Source organism: Nerophis ophidion, linkage group LG01 (genome assembly GCF_033978795.1).
Source record: "Nerophis ophidion isolate RoL-2023_Sa linkage group LG01, RoL_Noph_v1.0, whole genome shotgun sequence".
NCBI classification, from domain to species: domain Eukaryota; kingdom Metazoa; phylum Chordata; class Actinopteri; order Syngnathiformes; family Syngnathidae; genus Nerophis; species Nerophis ophidion.
This window is the reverse complement of record NC_084611.1, coordinates 24299956-24320361: the sequence shown is the minus strand read 5'-3', so window position 1 is coordinate 24320361 and position 20406 is coordinate 24299956. Positions and strand designations below refer to the sequence as shown.

At 42.0% G+C, this 20406-nt stretch overlaps 1 protein-coding gene across 1 annotated transcript in view; it reads left to right on the top strand.

The window, feature by feature from the left end:
• Positions 1-20406, top strand: part of LOC133552030 (chondroitin sulfate N-acetylgalactosaminyltransferase 1-like) — a 30647-nt gene that overhangs the window by 8714 nt on the left and 1527 nt on the right. The window contains exons 4-9 of the mRNA XM_061899305.1: positions 6145-6323; positions 13959-14175; positions 14258-14359; positions 14428-14609; positions 17891-17979; positions 18061-18142. Of these exons, the coding sequence (XP_061755289.1) occupies positions 6145-6323; positions 13959-14175; positions 14258-14359; positions 14428-14609; positions 17891-17979; positions 18061-18142 (851 nt within the window). The remainder of the gene's footprint in view (positions 1-6144; positions 6324-13958; positions 14176-14257; positions 14360-14427; positions 14610-17890; positions 17980-18060; positions 18143-20406) is intronic.

Below are 20406 nucleotides of genomic sequence, written 5' to 3'. Positions count from 1 at the left end.
CATGTACCGTGAGATTTTGAACCAAAACCTCCTTCCATCAGTGAGAGCTTTGAATGGTTGACCAAATACTTATTTTCCACCTTAATTTACATATAAATTCTTTAAAATTCCTACAATGTGAATTCCTGGATTTTTTTTCACATTCTGTCTGTCACAGTTGACGTGTACCTATGATGAAAATTACAGACCTCTGTCATCATTTGAAGAGGGAGAACTTGCACAATTGGTGGCTGACTAAATACTTTTTTGCCCCACTGTACCGGAGGGCCACTGGAGGTAGTCATTTACTTCAGAATTAGGTTTTAACCACCAGTGACTAAATGTGTTAACTACTTCTACCAGCAGCTATTTTAACCCTGAACTATGGTAGGCCTTAGGGATTCTAAGTCTCCTAATCACTTGGCCCGGTGTATAAAAGCAAGCAGTTAGGCATGGAGACTGTTTCTACAAACATTTGTGAAAGAATGGGCCGCTCTCTGTGATTTCCAGCGTGGAACTGTCATAGGATGCTGTGAAACAAATCCAGTCCTGAAATTTCCTCGCTCCTAAATATTCCATAATCAACTTTATTATAAGAAAATGGAAGAGTTTGGGAACAACAGCAACACAGTCACCAACTTGTAGGCCACGTAAACTGACAGAGAGGGGTCACCGGATGCTGAAACGCATAGTGCAAAGAATTTCTGCACAGTCAGTTGCTACAGAGCTCCAAACTTCAGGACACCTTCCAATTAGCCCACGTACAGTACGCAGAGAGCTTCATGGAATGGGTTTCCATGGCCGAGCAGCTGCATCCAAGCCATACATCACCAAGTCCAATGCAAAGCGTGGGATGCAGTGGTGTAAAGCACGTCGCCACTGGACTCTAGAGCAGTGGAGACGCCTTCTCTCCATCTGGCAATCTGATGAACCAGTCTGAGTTTGAAAGTTGTCAGGAGAACGCTACATTTCGGACTGCATTGGGCCGAGTGTGAAATTTGGTGGAGGAGGAATTATGGTGTGGGGTTGGTTTTTCGGAATTTTGGCTTGGCCCCTTAGTTCCAGTGAAAGGAACGGTGAATGCTCCAGGATACCAAAACATTCTGGACAATTACAGGGAATGGCACTTCAAATTCATATGTGAGTAAAAGAAGGTGGCCAAATACTTTTGGCAATATAGTGTAGCTCAGATGTACCGGCGGTGAAATGGTTTGTCCGCCACTTTCACACGAATCAACCGACTACGGGCAGCACCACCGACTTATACAGCGTCGGGTGGATGCTACAAATTGTGAGTTCCAATATTTTTTTTCTTTATTTTTTTCATGTTTCATTTGTTTTATACAATTCTTCTAATTTTGACAATACGACAAAAGATATGTTTTAATTGCTGAAGCGGGTTTATTGAATGTTAAATAAGCCGGAAAAAAAAAGACAGTTTTGTACAGGGGGGTGGGAAAAAATCGATTCATATACGAATCAAATCGTTTACGTTGTGCGATTCAGAATCGATTTTCTTTTCTTTTTTTTAAATCGATTTTTTTTTTAACATTTTTTTTTTATTTTTTTATTTTTTTTAAAATCAATCCAACAAACCACTATACAGCAATACCATAACAATGCAATCCAATTCCAAAACCAAACCTGACACAGCAACACTCAGAACTGCAATAAACAGAGCAATCGAGATGAGACAAATACAACACAGAACAAACCGAAAGTAACGAAACAAAAATGAATATTATCAACAACAGTATCAATATTAGTTATAATTTCAGCATAGCAGTGATTAAAAATCCCTCATTGACATTACCATTAGACATTTATAAAAATAAAAATAAAAGAACAATAGTGTCATAGTGACTTACACTTGCATCGCATCTCATAAGCATGACAACACACTGTGTCCAATGTTTTCACAAAGATAAAATAAGTCATATTTTTGGTTCGTTTAATAGTTAAAACCACTTTACATTATTGCAATAAGTTGATAAAACACGGTCCTTTACAATTATAAAAACTTTTTTTGAAAAAAAGTCTACCACTCTGCTAGCATGTCAGCAGACTGGGGTAGATCCTACTGAAATCCTATGTATTGAATGAATACAAAATCGTTTTGAATCGGAAAACTACCTTTTTGAATCGAGAATCAAATCGAATCAAATCGAAAAAATCGATATAATATCGAATCGTGACCCCAAGAATCGATATTGAATCGAATCGTGGGACACCCAAAGATTCACAGCCCTAGTTTTGTACAATTTTGAGGGGCTTCAATGAACACTGGTGTGCAAGTCTGTTTCAGTATATAATCTCCAGCCGTGTCCATGTGGTGACGTAAATTATGGTATTTTGAGAGGTGAAGTCGGACTCAGTAGGACATCACTGAAGGCCTAGGTGAGAAAGGCACGGCCCACCACTGTATTGCAGCTTCCTGTGATCAGAATATATATCACAATATTTTATTTGGTATATCGATTGTAATGGAATTATTTCAAAATGGGTGGTTTCCTTGCCAGGCGTCATTAGTACTTGCCTTCCAAATCTAAAGGTCTTTGGTTCGAAACCCGGCCGAGGTAAAAATTTAGGCAACAGGGTGACACAGGCGTTAGTGCATGTGCCTCACAATACGAAGGTCCCGAGTAGTCCTGGGTTCAATCCCGGGCTCGGGATCTTTCTGTGTGGAGTTTGCATGTTCTCCCCATGACTGCGTGGGTTGCCTCCGCGTACTCCGACTTCCTCCCACCGCCAAAAACATGCACCGGGGGATAGGTTGATTGGCAACACTAAATTGGCTCTAGTGTGTGAATATTGTCCCATTTACCATACAGTAATTTTAATATTGGGTTACATGTCCATTGGCAAGTTTTACTGCAATAAGGACCTTTTGGTGGCTATCCACAAGATTCTGGTTGAATGTTTGACCACTCCTCTTGTCAAAAATTGGGGCAGTCCAGCTAAATTTGTTGGTTTTCTGACATGGACTTTTTTCTTTAGCATTGTCCACACGTTTACAGTGGGGCAAAAAAAGTATTTAGTCAGCCACCGATTGTGCAAGTTCTCCCACTTAAAATGATGACAGAGGTCTGTAATATTCATCATAGGTACACTTCAACTGTGAGAGACAGAATGTGAAAAACAAATCCCGGAATTCACATTGTAGGAATTTAAAAGAATTTATTCGTAAATTATGGTGGAAAATAAGTATTTGGTCAACCATTCAAAGCTCTCACTGATGGAAGGAGGTTTTGGCTCAAAATCTCACGATACATGGCCCCATTCATATTTTCCTTAACACGGATCAATCGTCCTGTCCCTTTAGCAGAAACACAGCCCCAAAGCATGCTGTTTCCACCCCCATGCTTCACAGTAGGTTTGGTGTTCTTGGGATGCAACTCAGTATACTTCTTCCTCCAAACACGACGAGTTGAGTTATACCAAAAAGTTCTATTGTGGTTTCATCTGACCACATGACATTTTCCCAATCCTCTGCTGTATCATCCATGTGCTCTCTGGCAAACTTCCGACGGGCCTGGACATGCACTGGCTTAAGCAGGGGGACACGTATGGCACTGCAGGATTTGATTCCCTGTCGGCGTAATATGTTACTGATGGTAACCTTTGTTACTTTGGTCCCAGCTCTCTGCAGGTCATTCACCAGGTCCCCCTTGTGGTACAGGGATTTTTGCTCACCGTTCTCATGATAATTTTGACCCCACGGGATGAGATTTTGCGTGGAGCCCCAGATCGAGGGAGATTATCAGTGATCTTGTATGTCTTCCATTTTCTGATAATTGCTCCCACAGTTGATTTTTTTCACACCAAGCTGCTTGCCTATTGTAGATTGACTCTTCCCAGTCTGGCGCAGGTCCATAATTCTTTTCCTGGTGTCTTTCGACAGCTCTTTGGTCATGGCCATAGTGGAGTTTGGAGTCTGACTGTTTGAGGCTGTGGACAAGTGTCTTTTATACAGATAACGAGTTCAAACAAGTGCCATTAATACAGGTAACGAGTGGAGGACAGAAGAGCTTCTTAAATAAGTAGTTACAGGTCTGTGAGAGCCAGAGATCTTCCTTGTTTGAAGTGACCAAATACTTATTTTCCACCATAATTTACAAATAAAGTCTTTAAAATTCCTACAATGTGAATTCCTGGATGTTTTTTTCACATTCTGTCTCTCACAGTTGAAGTGTACCTATGATGAAAATTATAGACCTCTGTCATCATTTTAAGTGGGAGAACTTGCACAATCGGTGGCTGACTAAATACTTTTTTGCCCCACTGTAAGTCAGGACTTTGGGAAGGCCATTTTAAAACCTTCATTGTAGCCTGATTTAGCCATTCCTTTATTACTTTTGACTTGTGTTTGGGGTCATTTTCCTGTTGGAACACCCAACTGCACCCAAGACCCAGGTTGTCCTGAAAAATTTGGAGCTAATCCTCCTTTTTCGGTATAGCTCAGTTGGTAGAGTGGCCGTGCCAGCAACTTGAGGGTTGCAGGTTCGATTCCCGCTTCCGCCATCCTAGTCACTGCTGTTGTGTCCTTGGGCAAGACACTTTACCCACCTGCTCCCAGTGCCACCCACACTGGTTTAAATGTAACTTAGATATTGGGTTTCACTATGTAAAGCGCTTTGAGTCACTTGAGAAAAGCGCTATATAAATATAATTCACTTCACTTCATTGTCCCATTTAAAGCACCATTTCTATTGGCAACAAAACAGGCCCAGAGCATAATACTACCACCACTATGCTGGTTTTGCTTAACCCACTTTGTTCACCTCTTGAGCTTGTTTTGCAAAATGAATCACAGTCTGTCTTAAAGTTTAGCCTAAATTTTTTCACTTGCGACATTTCAACTGATGTTCAACCTATTACAGTATGCATGGATATACAATAAGCATCATCAAAAGCCCCCACTGCAACCCCGAATGGGACAAGTGGTAGAACATGGATGGGTGGAATGTATAAGCGACATTGAAATACTTTGTAAACTAACTGTTATGATCCGATGCTCGGATCATATAATGTTCTGGTTTTGATTCGTTTTTGTATTATATTCTGTCAGTGTTTGACTTCCTTAGTTCCTGGTTTGTTCTGTTTCCATAGTTACTCATTAGATTCACTTGTTTTTGACGCGCACCTGCCTCCTGATTACTGTCTTTATTTAAGCCTGCCTTTTCTGTTCATTCAGTCTTGCCTCCTAGTTTTGTTCCATGCACCAAGTGACGACGCTCATTCCGACTCTGGTAAACCTGTTTTGTTCTTGCTAGCTTCCGCGCTATGCTTCTGTGTTTTCCTAGCTCCCATGCTAGCTCTTTGCTTTGCCTTTTTGTGCCTAGTACAAGTTTTCTGTTTATAGTATGTTCCTTAGTTTGAATAAATAATTATTTCTTACCTTACGCTGTGCCCGAGCCCGAACTGCATCTGGAGAGAACGCATCCGCATCACCGTGCCCAGCAAACGTCACACTAACCTTTTATTAAGCATGGATATTAAATTAGCAATCACACACAGCCTTTTAAATAGTAACAGTAGTTAGTGTTTTTTCTAGTAGGACCCAAGAGAGACTATTAGCATTTTATTACAACAAGCGGTTAAGTAAAGAAGAGGGTCACAAAATATGCAAATGGGCACGAGTTTGAGACCACTGATGTACATGCTAGAAAATTATAGATGACAGTGATGAGCATTTAGGGGGCATTTCTGCATAACAAACTCCCAACATATCTGAGGGAATATCTGTTGTAAAATGAGAGTCAACAATCTAATCCAATTTTTTTCATAAATTAAGGGACTTAAAAAAACACACTACCACATTCAATGGTTAAAGTTAAAGTACCAATGATAGTCACACACACCAGGTGTGGTGAAATGTGTCCTCTGCTTTTAACCCATCCCCTTGTTCACTCCTGGGTGGGGAGGGGAGCAGTGAGCAGCAGCAGTGGCTGCGCCCGGGAATCATTTTGGTGATTTAACCCCCAATTCCAACCATTGATGCTGAGTGCCAAGCAGGGAGGTAACGGGTCCCATTTTTATAGTCTTTGGTATGACTCGGCTGGGGTTTGAACTCACAACCTACCGAACTCAGGACGGACACTCTAACCACAAGGCCACTGAGCAGGTGGCTGGAAGGCTGACTGTGTGACGTGTGTTTTCACGCAGGGTGTTTCAGCTGGAAACAGGCCTGACCAGACACCCTGAAGAGAGACCTGTGAGGAAGGATCGCAGGGATGAGCTGATAGGAGCGGTGGAGACGGCGCTACATGTCCTCAATGGGCCTCAGCAACATGTGGACAGCAGCAGGAGGAAGTACACATTCTCCCCTTCCGACTTTATTGAGGGTGAGCGTTTACTGATCTAAAATATTTTTATTGTGTTTTGCATCATTTAAAATCACTCGGGTTATAGCTTGGTTGGTAGAGCGGCCGTGTCAGCAACTTGAGGGTTGCGGGTTCGATTCCCGCTTCCGCCATCCTAGTCACTGCCGTTGTGTCCTTGGGCAAAGACACTTTACCCACCTGCTCCCAGTACCACCCACACTGGTTTAAAAAAAAAAAAGTTAGAATAATTAGATATTGGGTTTCACTATGTAAAGCGCTTTGAGTCACGAGAGAAAAAGCGCTATATGAATATACTTCACTTCATTGTTAATACTGGAAAAAAAAAGGTCTTGACAGTTTACCACTCTTACATTTTACCTTTGTCACCTGACCCATATTGAGTCCAATATCCCTTGAAGTGCCATCCCATTCCTAACCCATAGGGTTCAATATAATGTCGGTCCACCTTTTGCAGCTATCACAGCTTCAACTCTTCTGGGGAGGCTGTTCACAAGGTTGCAGAGCGTGTTTATAGGGAATTTTCCACCATTCTTCCAAAAGTGCATTGGTGAGGTCACACACTGATGTTGGTCAAGAAAGCATGGCTCTCAGTCTCCTTTCTAATTCATCCCAAAGGTGTTCTCTCGGGTTCAGGTCAGGACTCTGTGCAGGCCAGTCAAGTCCATCAACACCAGACTCTGTCATCCATGTGTTCATGGACCTTGCTTTGTGCACAGTCATGTTGGAAGATGTAGGGGCATGCTCCAAAGTGTTCCCACAAGGTTGGGAGCATGGAATTATCCAAAGTGTTTTGGTATCCTGGATCATTCAAAGGTCAATTCACTGGAACTAAGGGGCCAAGTCCAACTCCTGAAAAACCAACCCCACACCATAATTCCTCCTCCACCAAATTTCACACTCGGCACAATGCAGTCCGAAATGTACCGTTCCCCTGGCAACCTCCAAACCCAGACTCGTCCAGCAGATTGTCAGATGAAAAAGTTTGGATTCATCACTCCAGAGAACGCATCTCCACTGCTCTACAGTCCAGTAGTGACGTGCTTTACACCAATGCATCCAATCTTTTGCATTGGACTTGGTAATAATGTATGGCTTAGATGCTGCTGCTATTCCATGAAGCTTTCTGCGTACTGTACGTGGGCTAATTGGAAAGTCACATGAAGTTTGGAGTTCTGTAGCAACTGACTGTGCAGATAGTCTTTGCACTATGCACTTCAGCATATGCTGACCCCTCTGTCAGTTTACGCGGCCAACCACTTTGTGGCTGAGTTGCTGTTGTTCCCAAACTTATCCATTTTTTAATAACAAAGCCGACAGTTGACTTTGGAATATTTAGGAGCGAGGTAATTTCATGACTGGATTTGTTGCACAGGTGGCATCCCATGACAGTTCCACGCTGGAAATCACTGAGCTCCTGAGAGCAGCCCATTCTTTCACAAATGTTTTTCTCCTGCACGGATACACTTCTGGGTGTTATCCAATTAGGCTAAATGTCTTAACTTTCCATTTCTTATGGTCTCTGCGTTCTGCCTTATTTATGGGAACATAACTAAAAAGTGTCTCTATATATGATTGTGGTTGGCCACTCCACCAGCTGGTATAGCTCGGTTGGTGGAGTGGCCGTGCCAGCAAATTGCGGGTTCTAGGTTCGATCCCCCCTTATCAATCAATCAATGTTTACTTATATAGCCCTAAATCACTAGTGTCTCAAAGGGCTGCACAAAGCACCACGACATCCTCGGTAGGCCCACATAAGGGCAAGGAAAACTAACACCCAGTGGGACATCGGTGACAATAATGACCCAGTGGGACGTCGGTGACAATGATGACTATGAGAACCTTAGAGAGGAGGAAAGCAATGGATGTCGAGCGGGTCTAACATGATACTGTGAAAGTTCAATCCATAATGGATCCAACACAGTCGCGAGAGTCCAGTCCAAAGCGGATCCAACACAGCAGCGAGAGTCCCGTTCACAGCGGAGCCAGCAGGAAACCATCCCAAGCGGAGGCGGATCAGCAGCGCAGAGATGTCCCCAGCCGATACACAGGCAAGCAGTACATGGCCACCGGATCGGACCGGACCCCCTCCACAGGGTAGAGTGGGACATAGAAGAAAAAGAAAAGAAACAGCAGATCAACTGGTCTAAAAAGGGAGTCTATTTAAAGGCTAGAGTATACAAATGAGTTTTAAGGTGAGACTTAAATGCTTCTACTGAGGTGGCATCTCGAACTATTACCGGGAGGGCATTCCAGAGTACTGGAGCCCGAACGGAAAACGCTCTATAGCCCGCAGACTTTTTTTGGGCTTTGGGAATCACTAACAAGCCGGAGTCCTTTGAAGGCAGATTTCTTGCCGGGACATATGGTACAATACAATCGGCAAGATAGGATGGAGCTAGACCGTGTAGTATTTTATACGTAAGTAGTAAAACCTTAAAGTCACATCTTAAGTGCACAGGAAGCCAGTGCAGGTGAGCCAGTACAGGCGTAATGTGATCAAACTTTCTTGTTCTTGTCAAAAGTCTAGCAGCCGCATTTTGTACCAACTGTAATCTTTTAATGCTAGACATGGGGAGACCCGAAAATAATACGTTACAGTAGTCGAGGCGAGACGTAACAAACGCATGGATAATGATCTCAGCGTCTTTAGTGGACAGAATGGAGCGAATTTTAGCGATATTACGGAGATGAAAGAAGGCCGTTTTAGTAACGCTTTTAATGTGTGCCTCAAAGGAGAGAGTTGGGTCGAAGATAATACCCAGATTCTTTACCGTGTCGCCTTGTTTAATTGTTTGGTTGTCAAATGTTAGAGTTGTATTATTAAATAGAGTTCGGTGTCTAGCAGGACCGATAATCAGCATTTCCGTTTTTTTGGCATTAAGTTGCAAAAAGTTAGCGGACATCCATTGTTTAATTTCATTAAGACACGCCTCCAGCTGACTACAATCCGGCGTGTTGGTCAGCTTTAGGGGCATGTAGAGTTGGGTGTCATCAGCATAACAGTGAAAGCTAACACCGTATTTGCGTATAATGTCACCTAGCGGCAGCATGTATATGCTGAAGAGTGCAGGGCCAAGGACCGAACCCTGGGGAACTCCACACGTTACCTTAACGTAGTCTGAGGTCACATTGTTATGGGAGACACACTGCATCCTATCAGTAAGATAAGAGTTAAACCAAGACAGGGCTAAGTCTGACATACCAATTCGTGTTTTGATACGTTCTAATAAAATATTATGATCGACGGTATCGAAAGCAGCGCTAAGATCGAGGAGCAGCAACATAGATGACGCATCAGAATCCATCGTTAGCAATAGATCATTAGTCATTTTTGCGAGGGCTGTCTCCGTGGAGTGATTTGCTCTGAAACCGGATTGAAAGGTTTCACATAGATTGTTAGACGCTAAGTGTTCATTTAACTGCTCCGCAACAATTTTTTCAAGGATTTTTGAAATAAAGGGAAGGTGAGACACCGGTCGGTAGTTTACCATGAGGTCAGGATCGAGGTTAGGTCTTTTAAGAAGAGGATGAATAACCGCTTTTTTGAATGCTAGGGGAACAGTGCCCGAGGAGAGTGATAAGTTTATAATATTTAGCACTGATGGACCTAATAATACAAAGAGCTCCTTGATCAGTTTCCCAGGAAGAGGGTCAAGTAAGCATGTTGTCTGTTTTATTCCATTTACACGTTGTAACAATTCCTCTAATGTTATTTCCTCAAAACGAGAGAAACTATTTTGGAGGGCAGTATCCGCCGTATATACCATCGTATCAGTGTTAATAGAACCCCGTTGTAGCTGGGACGCATTGTCTTTAATCTCCTTTCTAATGACTTCAATTTTCTTACTAAAGAATTGCATAAAGTCATCAGCTGAGTGGGTTGAGCTACTGGAAGGGGTCCCTTGTTGGGTTAGCGATGCTACCGTACTAAACAAAAATTTAGGATCGTTTTTATTACGGTGGATGAGATTTGAGTAACATTTAGCTCTAGCTAAGGTAAGTATGCGTTTTGAAGTTATTAAACCATCACTCCATGCTTGATGGTGCACCTCAAGTTTAGCCGTGCGCCATTTGCGTTCCAGCTTTCTACATAATAATTTCTGAGCTCTAGTTTCTTCTGTAAACCACGGGGTGCGCTTTTTTGGAGCCTTTTTTAACTTTAGCGGTGCTATGTTATCAATGGTTTCGCGCAGGGTGTCGTTAAAGTTGTTAGTGAGGTTATCAATAGAGCCCACATACTTTGGGAATGGTGCCATAATCGAGGGCAGTAGGTCAGCAAGAGTTGTCGTTGTGGCTGTATTAATGTTGCGGCTGCTATAGCAGTTAATATTATTATTAGTTTGACGAACATGCGTCTGAACCTCAAATTTTATAAGGTAATGATCGGACAATACTTTAGTATACGGGAGTATCGTAACTTTGGAGACGGTGATACCCCTGACAAGCACTAGGTCTATCGTATTACCGTTGCGATGCGTGGGTTCATTTATTATTTGTGTGAGACCACAGCTATCAATTACAGTCTGGAGCGCTACGCACGGTGGGTCCGATGGGGTATTCATATGGATATTAAAGTCCCCCATTATGATTATATTATCGGCGTGTGTCACTAGATCAGCAACGAACTCTGAGAATTCATTGATAAAGTCCGAATAGGGCCCTGGGGGGCGGTAGATAACAGCCAGGTGTAGAGGCAGCGGTGTGACAGACTTCATAGTAAGCACCTCAAACGATTTATATTTATTATTTATGTTAGGACTAAGGTTAAAGTTTTCGTTGTATATTAGTGCGACCCCCCCACTCCTTTTAAGCGGACGGGCAATATGCGCATGTGTAAAGTTAGGAGGACATGCCTCATTTAGCGCAAAAAAGTCGTTTGGTTTAAGCCAGGTTTCGCTGAGACCGATGACGTTAAGATTGTTGTCTCTGATGATATCATTAACTAACAACGTTTTGGGAGACAATGATCTTATGTTTAAAAAACCTATATTATAGGTAGTGGGCTGTTTTAGGGAGTTTTTGATCAAATTATCCGTAGTAGCAATATTAATAATGTTGTGTTTATTATGCCCAGTGCATTTAGTATAGTTACGACCATATCTAGGAATTGATACGACAGGAATTTTCCGATTGTTTGTTTGTTGCTTTGATAAACTGCACGCATCATGCTTAGCCACCTCAGTAACGGGGATTTTCCGATTGTTTGTTTGTTGCTTTGATAAACTGCACGCATCATAGTTAGCCACCTCAGTAACGGGCATTTTCGATTGTTTGTTTGTTGCTTTGATAAACTGCACGCATCATAGTTAGCCACCTCAGTAACACACATGTCCAACTCTGAAACACTCAAAGCAGAAAAAACGTGTTCTAATTTAACTGACTCCTTACCCAGACCAGTCGTCTCGCATTTTCCATTTAAATCTGGCTGCAGGATGGAGGGAAGTGGTGTTCTGTGGGGATTAGCCTTCTGCTTTGTTTTTAGCCCCGCTCGACATCCGCGTTTCCGATCACACCGCTGGCGTCTGCTCCGTAGACGGCCCCCGCTGCTACTAGACTCCCCTGCTTCACAGGCCGCTGAATGTAGCCGCCGAAGTATTCCCATGCTAGTTAGCATGTTTAGCACGCACGCGTCTATCAGTCCAAAACGGCCCGATATGTCCACATCCAGAAGTTTCTGGCGGTCGTACGTGATCACGGGGTGACCACGATGTGAGCCAGCCATAAAGTCTGTGGAATTGTCCGGTATTTCTGCCAAATGTTTCATCTTTAGCAGGAGCTCCGCGAGGACGCAGCCCGTCCGGGCGCCGCCATCTTGGAAATATGCCATCCTAGTCACTACAGTTGTGTCCTTGGGCAAGACACTTTACCCACCTTCCACCAGTGCCACCCACATTGGTTTAAATGTAACTTAGATATTGGGTTTTACTATGTAAAAGCGCTTTGAGACACTAGAGAAAAGTGCTATATAAATATAATCCACTTCACTTCACAGCCTAAATGCTTAAGTGCTTGATTTTATACACCGGGCCAAGTGATTAGGACACCTGATGCTGATCATTTGGATGGGTGGCCAAGTACTTTTGGCAATATAGTGTATTTTGGTAAAAATTTCTACACTTTGAAGAGAATAAAAAGCGCTGATATGTCTTCATTTGCAGCTGCCCTGCACTCACAGTGTTAAATCACAAAACTCCTTAAATTTAACAACTAGGTACAATGATTAAGAAAACTATGATTAAATAAAATCCACTTTACCTTATCGAAGGAGGAAGAAGGGGGATGGCAGTGTCCACAACGCTGTAGATACTCCCTAAATGTTTCACACCACACATTATTTTTAGTTTTCCTGACGAAACTCTCCTGAAGGAATCAATAAAGTACTATTTATCTATCTATCTATCTATCTATCTATCTATCTATCTATCTATCTATCTATCTATCTATCTATCTATCTATCTATCTATCTATCTATCTATCTATCTATCCATCTATCTATCTATCTATCTATCTATCCATCTATCTATCTATCTATCTATCTATCTATCTACAGTGGGAAAAAAAAATATTTAGTCAGCCACCGATTGTGCAAGGTCTCCCTCTTAAAATGATGACAGAGGTCTGTAATTTTCATCATAGGTACACTTCAACTGTGAGAGACAGAATATTGAAAAAAAATCCAGGAATTCACATTAAAGGAATTTTAAAGAATTTATTTGTAAATTGTGGTGGAAAATAAGTATTTGGTGAACCATTCAAAGCTCTCACTGATGGAAGAAGGTTTTGGCTCAAAATCTCACGATACATGGCCCCATTCATTCTTTCCTTAACACGGATCAATCGTCCTGTCCCCTTAGCAGAAAAACAGCCCCAAAGAATGATGTTTCCACCCCCATGCTTCACAGTAGGTGTGGTGTTCTTGGGATGCAACTCAGTATTCTTCTTCCTCCAAGCACGAGGAGTTGAGTTTATACCAAAAAGTTATATTTTGGTTTCATCTGACCAGATGATATTCTCCCAATCCTCTGCTGTAAGATCCATGTATCCATTTTGGTATAAACTCAACTCGTCGTGTTTGGAGGAAGAAGAATAGTGAGTTGCATCCCAAGAACACCACTCCTACTGTGAACCATGGGGGTGGAAACATCATGCTTTGGGGCTGTTTTTCTGCTAAGGGGACAGGACGATTGATCCGTGTTAAGGAAAGAATGAATGGGGCCATGTATCGTGAGATTTTGAGCCAAAACCTCCTTCCGTCAGTGAGAGCTTTGAATGGTTGACCAAATACGTATTTTCCACCATAATTTACAAATAAATTATTTAAAATTCCTACAACGTGAATTCCCTGATTTAATTTTCATATTTTGTCTCTCACAGTTGAAGTGTACCTATGATGAAAATTACAGACCTCTGTCATCATTTTAAGTGGGAGAACTTGCACAATCGGTGGCTGACTAAATACTTTTTTGCCCCACTGTATCCATCTATCTATCCATCTATGTTCTCCATTGCTTTTCTTGGACTAGCAGAACTAGAAACATGTTGCAAAAAAGGCTAAAAACTCTAATATACCCACGATGTTGGTTGTAATGAACGTACGCATGGTTCGGTGGTAAAAGTGCTGCATTGTGGTCACAGGGCTGACTCGCACCGAGCGTGACAGGGGCACCGTGTATGAGTTGACCTTCAAAGGCGACGGCCCTCGGGACTTCACCAACCTGGTGCTCTTCAGGCCCTTCGGCCCCGTGGTGAAGGTGAAGAGCGAGCGAGTGGACACGCGGAACACGCTCATCAACTTCATCGTACCGCTCTCCAAGAGGGCCGACGCGTTCCGACAGTTCATCCGTAACTTCAGGTATACAACCTGGAAAAAAAACAGTGTCGTTACGTCATGGTGCTCAGCGTTTCTGTCAACATCCTCGTGATGTTTTGTCCAGGGAAGTGTGCGTCCACCTGGACGGCAAGGTCCATCTAACGGTGGTCTACTTCGGGAGGGATCAGATTGACCAGGTGAAAGCTGCACTGGATCAGACCACCAGGTAAAAGTGCAGACACCAGGATGTACAGAACACAGCAACATGATGGTTGAGCTACGTTCTCCCTGCAGGGAGACGCGCTTCAGGAGCTTCACGCTGATCCAACTCAATGAGGAGTTCTCACGTGGGCGGGGCTTAGAGGTGGGCGCCAGGGCTTGGAGGCAGAGCCAGAACGTGTTGCTCTTTTTCTGCGACGTCGACGTTCACTTCACAGCAGACTTCCTGACGTCTTGTCGCCTAAATGCAGAGCCTGGTGGGTCATATGTGCATCTTATTGACTTAATGGCATTTTAAAATTACGGTAACACTTTAGTATGGGGAACATTTTCACCATTAAATAGTTTTTTATTAAAGTAACAATGACTTAATTTAGAGTTATTTAGACACTAGGGGAACATATAAAGGTTAGGGTTAGGATTAGGCTTACTAATAAGAAATAAATCTGAGGTTATTGAGGGAAGACTCTTAGTTAATTCCTTGCTGGTTGTATCACCAGCCATGCAGAATAAGGCATTAATAAGTACTTAATAATGACTAATTAAGAGCCAATGTTACTAATTTGCTTGTTAATAAGCAACTAATTAATGGTGAATATGTGTTCCCCATACTGAAGTGTTACCATTACGATAAAATACACTTCTTTGTGTCAAAATTATTATACATTATTGACACATTAATAATTCCTAATAATGACTAATTAAGAGCATGTTAATAAGCAACTAATTAATGGTGAATATGTGTTCCCCATACTAAAGTGTTACCAAAATTACGATAAAATACACCTCTTACTCTCCAAAGGGAATAAGCGGTAGAAAATGGATGGATGGATACACCTTTTTGTGGCAAAATGAATATACATTACGGACACAAATATAAGTTTTGATAAAAGTCTAGAAAAAGATGTCATAATCCGCTGCCCAGATTATGTTTGTTTAGTTTTCTTTCCCTCACTTCCTGTTTTGAGCACCCCTGTTTTGTGTTTCAGATGCCATGACTGAAAATTGTTTTTATCTGCCTCTGATTAATGTTCAGGACGCTCACCTGCTCCTGGGCACTAATCAGAGAGCTACTTATTCCCACTGTTCACCACACTCAGTCTGGTGTGTTTATTTGATTCCATGCAACAAGTTACATTACTGATTTACCTTTGGATTCATATGCTAAGCATCCCTTGTTCGCTATTTCGTTAGCTTCCTGTGCTATCGGCACGCTGGTGCTCTTTTGATTTGTATCCCGCATGATTTATGGACATTAATGTGACGAATGCAGCTGAGATAGGCTCCAGCACCCCCCGCAACCCTGAAAGGGACTGTCAGGTTCAAACACTGATGACATGTATTAAACAGACAAGAAGCAAGGAACCATGACAGAGACAGAATTCAATTTAGCTCATGAGGAGAACGCATGGAGCTGCACACTTAGTCAGAGTTTCGCCCTACGCTCTAAGGTTCAGCTCCCGCGTCCCTCTATTTATTCAGGAGGTCTACAGTCAACATCACTGAGGCCACATCTAAAAGGAGTGGTCACATATATTATGCAAAGCAGGTCCAGGACACACAATACGTGACGGAATGTGCTGGGGCCTTGTGATTTCGCCTTGTCTCTGCTTCGTCTGCATGCTGTCGTCTTGTTTGCATTGAGATTATTGAAGTCCTTGGCTGTTAGCGGCCTAAAACAAAGACAATATCTTTGGCTGAGGCCACCCCTCAGACAAGATGTTTTTGTCCTTGCACAGATATAAAAAGTACAGCTTAAGCACAATAGCTAATAACAATAGCAACTGACTTTAAGTATACTAAAGTTGTGTGATAATATACTGTATATACATGATTATTCTAATGGTGACAAGCGGTAGAAAATGAATGGATGGATGGATGTGACGATGCAGCCGGAGAAGGAGACGACAGTGAAACAGTGACATTGTTAGTTGTGAGCGTATTTATTGACAGCTTGATATGTGTGTGAGGTGTGTACGTAATCCAAATATATGAAGTGTGGCTATGTGTGGTGTTTATATGCGAGTGATTACCCGCGGGTGTTGAAGGTTCGTTTTGAGATCGAGGCAGGAGTCCAAAAGGGGCAAGGCGGACTCAGAAGTCGAAAGACAGGTGGAAGGTCGAAGATGGGGGCGAGGCGTTGTGGTCAGTGGGCAGGCGTGAGGTCCAGAAAGACAAGAGGAAGTTCAGAGGGGTTTCCAGGGGGATGAGACACACATCTCAATGACGGGACGCTGGAGAACGACACGACCTGAGACACAATGAACACGACGGGGAGGGAACACAGAGAGAGGATCTGCACATGCGAGAATGCTGGAGACGTATTGGCTTACTGTACGGATACGAGAAGCTACGTTCTGGCACGGGATCTCAGGTTGCGCTGACTTATGAAGGCAGGTCTCTCATTTAGGGCAGGTCTGTTGACTGCAGATTCAATACAGCAGCGCGGAGAGGCGACCGCAGCCGAAGGGGAACGTCCGTGGGCGTGGCCCGCGGTGCGCTCAGCAGTGCGCACAGCAGAATGAGAGGCAGCAGGAGTGTGACCTATAACAATTAAATTATTTCCTTGCGGTATAGCTCGGTTGGTAAAGTGGCCCTGCCAGCAACTTGAGGGTTCCAGGTTCGATCCCCGCTTCCGCCATCCTAGTCACTGCCGTGCCACCCACATTTAAACCAGTGCCACCCACACTGGTTTAAATGTAATTTGGATATTGGTTTTCACTATGTGAAGCGCTTTGAGTCACCAGAGAAAAAGCGCTATATAAATATAATTCACTTCACTTCACCATTACCTTGACTCTGGAGTTTTCAGTCTGCATCTTGGGAGAACGATCCACGCATAAACATGCGACCCAATCATAACAGACGAAAACCAAACTAAGTGTGGTAAACAGCGGGAATAAATAGCTGTCCGTTTAGTGCCCAGGAGCACGTGAGTGTCCCGACCACTAATCAGGGGCAGGTGAAAACAATCTACAGTCATGGCAACTAAAACACAAACCTAAGGGTGCTCAAAACAGGAAGTGAGGAAATCAAAAACTAAACAAACTTCATGACAGCTGTGTTGTCTTATACCTTGTAGAAAACTGAACCTAACCAACAAATGGAATCTGAGCTTTTCTTCCTGTCACTCTCACACACACTAGTGAACGTGTACAATGAAAAACGAGTTAGCAATTAACTCAGCAAGCAACTGAGGTGCTAATTTTCAGTCATTAAACAATCAAGCAAATACAATGTCATATAGTTTTTTTTTGTAATGTACTTGTTATTTTTACTTAAATAGAAAACATACATTTCAATAAAAATACTTAATCTTGTCTTAAAAAATATGTTCCTGAAAAACATTGTCATATAATCTGGGTTGTCTTATATCTCAGTGAATAATTGCATTTGAAGTCCTACCTTATCATAGTTTGTGCTTCCAATGCTGGCAAAAAAAGGTGATAAGATGTTTCACATTTTTGCAGAGTTTTTAACTAAAGTCACCATGACAAAACTCTGATAAGAAATCCGTAACAAGTGTGTTTTCACTCAGGTAAAAAAGTGTACTACCCAGTCCTTTTCAGCCAGTACAATCCATCCATCATCTACAGTAATCACAGTCATCTAACAAACATCCAACCGGTGAGTTATATTAAAAACAATGCACCAAAAGTTGTCTTGTTTAATTTCCTGCCTAAGGGTTCTAAATGTTTTTTTTGTCAGGTGATAAGAAAGGAAACAGGCTTCTGGAGAGACTTTGGTTTTGGGATGACGTGCCAGTACAAGTCGGATTTCCTCAACATCGGTAATGACTCATGACGACTAGACAGTTATACCAAAGTGGTTTCTTTTCCATGTTCATTGATGACACACATTCTTTTTTTCTTTCTTTTTTTTTTCGTTTTTTTTTTTTTCGAACATGAACACATTTACAGTATAATACATCACACAAATTCATACAATATTTCTTTACATCATGTCCGAAAAGTTTTACAAAGAAGCAAAGCTTATTTGATCCTACCTCTTTCCCACATTCATCCCACACTGATGAATTGTAATACTGTACATCTCCATTTAACGACATGGGGTTTTATTTACGACAGTGTGGAGAGTACCAGGCATGCGCAGTAATTTTGATAACATGTTTCCACAAACAATTACATGATTAAAATCAAATATGTATTTCTTAAAATACAATATAAACTTGTTCATTGTGGCACCGCTTGTTGATTTTTGGGGGGAGGACAAGGAGGCATCTATCTGGGGTGTGGTGTTTATTGGTTCAAGATACATGGCACTATCGAAATGACTATAATATATTATTATATATAGAACAGAATAGAAGAGAATTTACTTTATTGATCCCTGGGGGAAATTCAGCATCACAGTTCTCTCACAATAGACAATAATAATAATAAACGATATAATACATGGCCTCATTCATTCTTCTGGGGCTTCACGGTGGCAGAGGGGTTGGTGCGTCTGCCTCACAATACGAAGGTCCTGCAGTCCTGGGTTCAAATCCAGGCCCGGGATCTTTCTGTGTGGAGTTTGCATGTTCTCCCCGTGAATGCGTGGGTTCCCTCCGGGTATTCCGGCTTCCTCCCACTTCCAAAGACATGCACCTGGGGATAGGTTGATTGGCAACACTAAATTGGCCCTAGTGTGTGAATGTGAGTGTGAAAGTTGTCTATCTGTGTTGGCCCTGTGATGAGGTGGCGACTTGTCCAGGGTGTAACCCGCCTTCCGCCCGATTGTAGCTGAGATAGGCGCCAGCGCCCCCCGCGACCCCGAAAGGGAATAAGCGGTAGAAAATGGATGGATAATACATGGCCTCATTCATTCTTTCCTTAACACGGAACAACCGTCCTGTCCCCTTAGCAGAAAAACATTGAGTTAAGCACATGAAATTAACTAATGCTTTTGACTTACTTGTGCACTTTTGAACTCCAGACTTCTAAACTGCTACTGGTAAAACCAAAAAGGAAGAGCAATGAATCTTTTTGAAATATATATTGCAGTAATCATCTGCAAATTTAACATCTACAAAAGTAAAACCAAAAATAAAGCAACCCTACATCTCTGGGTTCTTTTATATGATTTAATTTCCATTTATGGCAATGTGGCTAATCCTATTTCAGATACACAAGACTATAAAATATACACAAAACAATAAAGCCACAGTAGTAGAATAAATGAACAACTGTTGTGTGTCTGTTCAGGGAATCATTTTCTGAGAAGTAAACTAACGTCTCGTTTTCATTTTTGCAAAGTGGTCAATCACTCTGGACAGACATGGAAATATTACAGTAACTGTTATACAGTTGACCAGAGGTTCCCAACTGGTGGGTCGTGACATAAAAGTGGATTGTGTGTCATTTTCAGTGAGTCGCAGTCAGATGTGTGCAGGGGGAAAAAAAAGTTTAGGGAGAAAAAAATCAAATTGTGGCAACAAAACCAGATATTTTTAGCCATTTTCCTAGTGACTATAAGTGAGTATTTTAGCAAAAGGCAAACCGACTAACAAGTTGGAGGAGGACTCAGGACAGACATGGAAATCTATTTTTTTTTTATCTAAATGGGGCAACAAAACCCAATATTTTCAACCATCTTTCTGAAAACAAATACAGAAATGTTACTATTTTTTCTGGAAACAAAACCAGATGCTTTAGCTCTAGCCATTTTTCTGGTGACAAAACAAGATTATTTTAGTCAAAGTCACACCGATTAACAAGACAAGTCTACTGTGCTATTTTTCTGTGAAATAAACTTGAATGATTTAAAAATTTGGCTCATGACTTGATGATATGGAAAAATGTTTCTCTTCCTGAAGATAAACCATTTGAGAAGCACTCAACTCACACATGCTAACTCCAAATCATCATTGATGCAGAACCAGCAGACAATAACCAACATTATGTTTCATGTTCATTGGAAATTCCCCCGACAGCTGGTACAGCAAATGAATGTTTGTCTTGATACAAGGAATAAAGTTAGCTAAATTAGCATCAACTTAAGACAATGATGTTGCCTAACTAGCTAGGAATTCACTTACATCTCTCATTCCTG